Consider the following 7500-nt stretch of genomic DNA (forward strand, 5'->3'; position numbering starts at 1 on the left):
ACTTAATCAAAGCTTGTGACTGCTTATGGAGTGGCCCAAGAGGGGAGAACAGGCTATTTCTGTGGCAATGAAACCGTTTAGAATGTTAGGCATACTGTTCATTGTTGATTATGAACGTCTTTTTACATTTAATTTATGAAGACTACGTTTATGGGTGAATTTGACTGCGACAATGTTTCAAAATTAGGAAGGGAAGCAGTGATTATTTGATTACATAGACGCTTCGCCTCTGACCTCATGAAATTTATGTTATTGAGTTACATTAATGGTCATAGTGTCAGTTTTTAAATCTATCTTTTGATAGCCTGGGCATTTCAACACATTTCACCCATTTTTCTCGAGCTCTTGCACGCGAGATATTCGAGACCCAGGACGCAAAAAATGTGTGTTTCGGCGTGGTGAAACCATGCGCTCGTCAATTCTTGGGTATATTGGCTTATTGGTATCATCTTAAGGCCTATTCATGTGTCTTACTTTAGGTGAAATAATTATCCATCTATTTGAACTGAAGTCGAAATGTTTGGGATTAAAGGATGTCAGGGTCGTCAGGTTTCAGAGGTAAAATTAGCGAGGAAATGGCCCCAAAGTTTAAAAATTTCCATAGCTTGATAGTCCATGGAAAATTTTTTTTTACATTTTTGTGTCTTGTTGTTGTTATCGATCCAGACATTTTTGTGTCTATAATTAATGCTTTTCAGTAAAATCAACACAGAAAAGTGGTTTTAAAAGTGTTGAGAAAAATAAAAAAAAGAAAATTAGATAAAAAATTGACCAACGGCCAGAAAAATGTCAATTTCTTCGATTTCAATTTTATTATTTTGACGAGTGCCTGATTTCTCCAAGATGCCTCACAATTTGTGACAGTTTCGTGACCTCACCGGTGGTCTCACAAAAAGTAAATAAAGAAATTATATAAAATTGATAACACCCTGTATGTGGCAAATAAAAATGTTCAGAACAAGATAAACAAACTATTCAATGACTCCAGAAACTAGGGTTGACATGTAGATCTACGTGGTTAGGAAAAAAGAAGTGAGGAAAGCGATGTGAAGAAAGGTAGCAATAATAGAAAAGGGACCCTCTGAGCGTCTCTGCTGCAAAACACAGGAAACAGTCAACCGCTTTGAGCGGCACTGTGGACTGTTACAGAGCTATAAGTTAATCCGACCTGCGACTTGGGCTTCTTGCCTATAATCATTAACATAAATATTGCTTTCGACCTCCAGTACAGTCGCTACTAACTGACGATAGTCTTGCTGTCATTGTATTATCTTTGGAAGTTATCTGCTAAAATTATTTTTCAAATATCTACCTAATACAGCAAATGTAAACGAAATTCAATACAAATTATATATTTTTCTACTTTACAGGTCGCCTTTGGATACTTATTTACATTATGCACATTAATACACGAATGCACGAATGCTATACTATCACAAACATAGACAATCCACAGTCCACACTCCAATGCCAGTTGTCTCCTTGCACAATCTCTCCCCCCCCCCCTTTCCACAACCCAAAAAAAAACCCCAACAAACAAACAAACAACCAGACAAAAAACAAACAAAATCAAAACAAAACTAAAGACAACAATAAAAACTCCAACAAAAACAAAAACAAAGTATATAAGAATATAACAGGAAAACTAAAAATACCTCTCCCTCTCGGTAACAAAGGAGCAAGCGGTGCTGCAGAGCAAGATGTCTCCATGACTCGCAATCTCCGGGTCATACTGCCCTGTCAGTTCATCTCAATGACACTTGTATGTAGGCAATGCACGTATTGCATTTTATTAGGTTGTATTTCACCTGAAGTTGGCTCAGCACAATGCAAGGATGGGGGCATACGTGAACAGGTGACCCGCATAGATGACGGGGTAGCATGACCTAGTGATAACAAGTTCTGGAACCGGGTAGTTCCAGATATTTAAAAAAATTATCTGCTGTTCCTTTGCTGCTGGGGACATTGTGGTGAGAGTTTTTATTCCCCCAAAATTGCTTGACCGATTTCCACTCGGTGGACACACGGAAAAAGTCTGGCACCGACGATTATATGCTGCTTCCACGTATGCCATCGCTACTCCTTTTTTAACCCTTTAGTGCCTTCATTACAAAACATAAATGATATTTTACAGAAAATTATGACATATAACGCTGTTGTTACGAGGGCAATATAATATTATGAAACATTTGAAGTCAACATAATGGTTTAATAATATAATTTGTCCCCCCCCCAAATCCTCGCCCTTCTTCCAGAAACAGCAAACAAAAGCAACTCACAACTAAAAAAGCAACAACAACAACCAAACATAAAAAACTACCCCCTCCCCGTCGGATACAAATGTGGACGCCATGGTTCAATATGAACCAGTGGGTTCTAGAGAGTTAAACGTGTTTGTTTGCCTTAGCATCCTGTCCCGAATTCCTTGTGGGTGTTAAAAAAAGACCTGATAATGAGAAAGATATAGAGGAAAAATATTAACAAGATTACAGGTAGGTTTTGTTAATGTCTAACGAAGCTTCGTGAAATGCAGGCAGGTATGTCTGAAACATTTCGTTCTCTCTCTCTCTCTCTCTCTCTCTCTCTCTCTCTCTCTCTCTCTCTCTCTCTCCTCCACCCCTCTCTCTCTCTCTCGACCTTTTCCCCTCTCTCTCTTTCTCTCGACCTTTCTTACTCTCTCTATATATATATACTTGTCGCCTATCTCACAAGAAAAACGTTCGTTCAAACACATTCTCCATCTGTCTTCTTTCTTTATATCCCCATTTTCCTCTCTCCACTCCCTCCTCCGCTCTTTATTTTTCTCTTGGGATGTTTTCTCTTTTTCTCTGGCAAACGCTATGTCGTTCATAAGTTATTCATTCATTCTCTCGTTGCCATTTCGATGAAAACATTTTCTTTTTTAATTAGCTTCTCTAATAAAAGAGGAAGACTCTGGGGTGTTAGGTCATCGCCGATCGTGATATCTAAGTGAGGCATGGAATCAGTGAGCTAATTTAAATGGTTATGGAAGATGGACTGAGAAGAAACCACAGCAGTTCTGATACGATCATAATTTTCTGGCAATTCCGATAATATTATAATAATCATTCTTCGACAGTTCTGACACAATGTGATACTACATTTTTATTGTGAGTCAAGACATTTCTAAGTATGTCACCAGTCAACATGGTTTTGTTCGTCCCTTGGTGCCAGACACTTCACGCCAACTGTACAGGCTTTTGTCTTCCCCGATATCTACTTTTGTTTCATTTCACAAAGTTTTGGACCACTGTCGAATTTAACGTTTCTGATGTTTGATGCAGGAGGTCTTCCCTTATTTCTCTATGCCTGCTTTTGCCCCCTAATCACAATTGTCATTAGGTCCATTTTTGTTTCTGTTTGCGTGATAAAAGTACATGTATGGTTATTGGTTAAAGGACATAACGAGGATCAAAAACAGTGGGTTCAACGTAGTCTGCTCGTTCCAGGCACCAATATATTATCATACCCCTGTCTTTCGTTACACCACATGAATTGGTGCTCATTTGACGTTATGCAGATGCGAGCGAAGTAAAACCTTACGAAGACAAAACAAACAACACGACATGAACGTGCCCTGTTATATTCTAGGGCAGCACAGACAAAAAATAAATAAAAAGGCTGTGTAATGCAGTCGAGAGACGCAAATAAATTGTGCATGTTGGCAATAAATGACAGGCAAGAAGCCAAAAATACAAACAATGATAAGAACTACACAAGACACCACACAGTCTAGAGTGTAGAGTGTAGAGTGTATGCTATCAGATCTACATAAAACAGCGAACTCAAGTGGACGCTGACTGCATAGAATAACACCTACAAGTAGGATAATTTCAATCGTTATTTAAAATGACAACTATCATAATTAGGCCTACTATCACTAACATGGTATGCGTGTTGTTCTTTCAGCTTTTCTTCGGTTGGTGTGTTATTGATCAAAACCCGTGAACACCAAGAAACGCGAAAGAAAGATAATGTGACTGTCAAACTGTTCTTTCCATGGAGTCTATTGTATATATCAATTTTAAATAAGTATCTTCTCTCCTACTAAAAGGGCTAATCTTCTAATGAACATCTCAGCACTAACTCAAATAGCATGAACAGGGAGACTAGAGATGTGCAGGGTTTGTTATGACCATTAACATTTAACTAAGGGAAGAGAGGTTTGAGATTACCAAAGTTTCTTTTTTGTCTTATTCTAATATATTTAAATATTTTTTTTAAATCCCCGTAGGCAGTGCTCTCTCATTTATTGTTTTTTCCTTCTTGTTATACTGTGAATTATTATTTCTTCAACGTGTACTCAAATCATTTCAATCATTTCAATTATTTCAATTATTTCAAGTATTGTAATTTTCTAATTTTTTTTCTTCTGTACTTGTAATTTTCTCTGCTTTTAGCTCACACACTTGCTATAATTTTACTTGTTTGTCATTCCCCTCAAATGCTACCTATCTAGTTTGTATAAATCTGTTAACTGCTGTTCCTACCATTATTTGTTCTCTCAATTATAACTCTTTTACTTTATCTGATTCGTCGAGAACATTTTTCTTTGCTGTTTCCCAACAGTGTTGTTAAAATTTCTGGACCGAGCTTTCCCACTTGTTGTTGCTGTTGTTGTTGTTGCATTCTGCTGCTGTTGTTATTTTTATTGTTGTTGCTGTTATTGTTGTTGTTACTGTTATTTTTTTTGCTGTTGTTGTTGTTGTTGTTGTTGCTGCTGCTGCTGCTGCTTCTGCTTTCAAGTTCTACTTTGTCTTTATAATTGTGTTATATATTTTATCTTATTTTTGTATTTTTCTAATGCTGTCCTCACGAAAAACGGCCAAGGTCACAAAAGAGAAATGAAGAGGATTTGAAAAGTTTTAGGATTCACAACTTCTTTTCCATACAACTGTTATTTGATTTCAGTTTGAGTTAGTAGAGTGGGAAATGAAAAAAAAGAAGACACCCCCCCCCCCCAACAACAAAAAACAAAACAAACAACAAACAAATCCGACAGTCAACAGAAATAACGTCCAAAAGCTTTCAAAATTGATTTTTTTGTTCACAACTTCATAGTGAACATGCAGACTTTCCTGTTCACCCCAAAACTATGTTTATTATGCTGGTTTAAAAATTGCAAGATTTTTTTTTCTCTGTTAATGGATTAGGTCAAGGACATTTCTGTTTCTGCCTTCTCAGCTCTTCCCGCCTGTAGAAACCTCCTAACTAGGCTACTCACTAAGGAAGTTTCACGAGGACAACGATGTACGAAAAGCTCCTGCGAAGTGTTGGGGACTTTGGGCGATTTCAGAAGCTAAATGTCTTTCTGCTCTGTCTTCCTTGCATCAACGTCGCTCTACACAACCTGTCTATGGTGTTCAACATGGAGCAACCAGATTTCCGGTAAGTCCTTTAGTACATTTTCCGTAAATAAGGATCATTTGTTTTTTTTATTTTTTCAGTAAGCTTTTTACGGCGCTCGCAACTGTATAAGGTCATATAATAATACGAGCGCGCGGGACGCATTAAACATTTTTTAGTTTGGTAGGAATTAATGGATTCTGAATTTTTCGAAGGTGGCGCTGAAGCCTAGGCCTACTCTTAAAGGATCAATAAAGATCAACGTTTATCTTCAAGGTTGATTTGTTCTCCACAGTTGACGGGTTACGACTTTTTCAACGCCAAGAGGGGTGCAGAAACATATTCCTGTACTTTTTTTTTCAGGTTCAAACCAGTACGTTTCATTATATGGTGAAAGGACATTTCGTGTTCATTATTTGGTTTGAAATAGTACGCTACTGCAGAGTCTCATCTTTACTGTAACTATAAATAGAAAAGAAGAAAACATTTTCATTACAATAAAACTATATGTATTTTTTTATTTAGTTGCAAAGGCTATCAAAACCTATTTGGTTGGCTAGGCTATGCATGTTCTACCCACTCGATTTTGGCACAGTCCGCCATTTTGAAGATCTTTAAATTCCGTCCAAAAAATGATTCATGTGAGGTGGTGCGATTCAGAATATGAAACACAACTGCGAACTGTTCACACCCACCAAAAAGCGAGTTGTCACACCGATTACCAAAGTCTTCGGGGCGTATCGAAGCCAGTCGGTTCCCCCTGCTGCGAGGGTGTTCACCAAAAAGCATATGAATGAGAATAGTTTATTGGCACGACCTCCCATCCAACAACTGGAGCTCAAATCAGACATTCTCTCTCTCTCTCTCTCTCTCTCTCTCTCTCTCTCTCTCTCTCTCTCTCTCTCTCTCTCTCTCTCTCTCTCCCTCTCTCTCTCTCACACACACACACACACACACACACTCCCCCCCCTGCCGCCTCTCTCTCTCTCTCTCTCTCTCTCTCTCACACACACACACACACACACACACACACACACACACACACACACACACACACACACAAACAAATGCAACTCATACACACACACATAGATCTACAAACAGACCAAACTTCGTTCATATTTTTGGTACAAGCCGTTGGTGCACTGCGTTTTATGAACGAACACCTTGAACAATATTTTAGTCTGCCAGCTGTCCAGAAGCCCTACGCCCAACATTGCGTTCTTGTTCCTTGTTGTGTTTCAGCTCCTTAACCCGATTATTGAGTGCATGTTTGAGGAATGTTTTATTGTAATTCAAATTCTGAGTTTTGAATGAAACGAGAGAAAAAATATAACGTAGTTCATAAAAAAAAGAATGAGAAAGGTTTTGCTCTCTCACGCAAAATGTTGCTTTCTGGGCCCAGAATGGCTTCACGTGCGTCAATTGGAATTCACGAAATAACGCAAAGCAAGAATACTTGATCAAGACAATTATTTAAGCCAAAATGTAAATTTTAAACATATACAACGTTCACCAAAATGTCCCATTTTTAAGTACACGACAGACTTCAAATTATTATCTTGATACCTTATGATATGGACAATTGTTTGACGCCCCTATAAACATGGTTGCAGCTTTTAAAAGGCGAGACCTCTAAATCTAATATCATCCATTATCTGAAAGGATTTATAAAAAAAAACCAAGTGAGGGAAGAGCCTTAAAACGTTCTATACAACCCAAGCTTAAGAACTCCATGCTTGAAATTCACCAGTGTCATCCACACATTAGACTTTGACTGGCGCTCATATGACCTTATTATGCAGTTCCGAGCGCCGTACAAGCTCTACTAAAACTAAACTAAAACTCGATCATATTTCCAGGTGTGCTGTCCCCGGCTTGGAAAACGACACATACGACATTCAGAACGACCAACACGCCAGACTGGTCAACGCAAGCATCCCCCGTGAGACAACGGGCAGTGCCGATTTCTCCCAGTGTTACACTTACAAACCCGTCTTTCCTACTTCGTCACCCGCGCATAACGGCAGCCGTGACGTATTTAGTTATTACGAGAATCAGGACCAGCATCTGATAGGGTTTGATCAGAATGAAACTGCCAAGTGTGATCGCTGGGTCTTCAGTAAGGAGAAG

General features: G+C 38.5%; 1 protein-coding gene across 1 annotated transcript in view; it reads left to right on the forward strand.

The window, feature by feature from the left end:
• Positions 1-7500, forward strand: part of LOC101857615 (organic cation transporter protein) — a gene marked incomplete at its 3' end in the record, with an annotated part of 16967 nt that overhangs the window by 2355 nt on the left and 7112 nt on the right. The window contains 2 exon segments of the mRNA XM_013083573.2: positions 5206-5409; positions 7230-7500. The exon segment at positions 7230-7500 is cut by the window's right edge and continues 24 nt beyond it. Coding sequence (XP_012939027.1) covers positions 5270-5409; positions 7230-7500 — 411 coding nt within the window.

This window comes from Aplysia californica, unplaced genomic scaffold, assembly GCF_000002075.1.
Source record: "Aplysia californica isolate F4 #8 unplaced genomic scaffold, AplCal3.0 scaffold00011, whole genome shotgun sequence".
NCBI classification, from domain to species: domain Eukaryota; kingdom Metazoa; phylum Mollusca; class Gastropoda; order Aplysiida; family Aplysiidae; genus Aplysia; species Aplysia californica.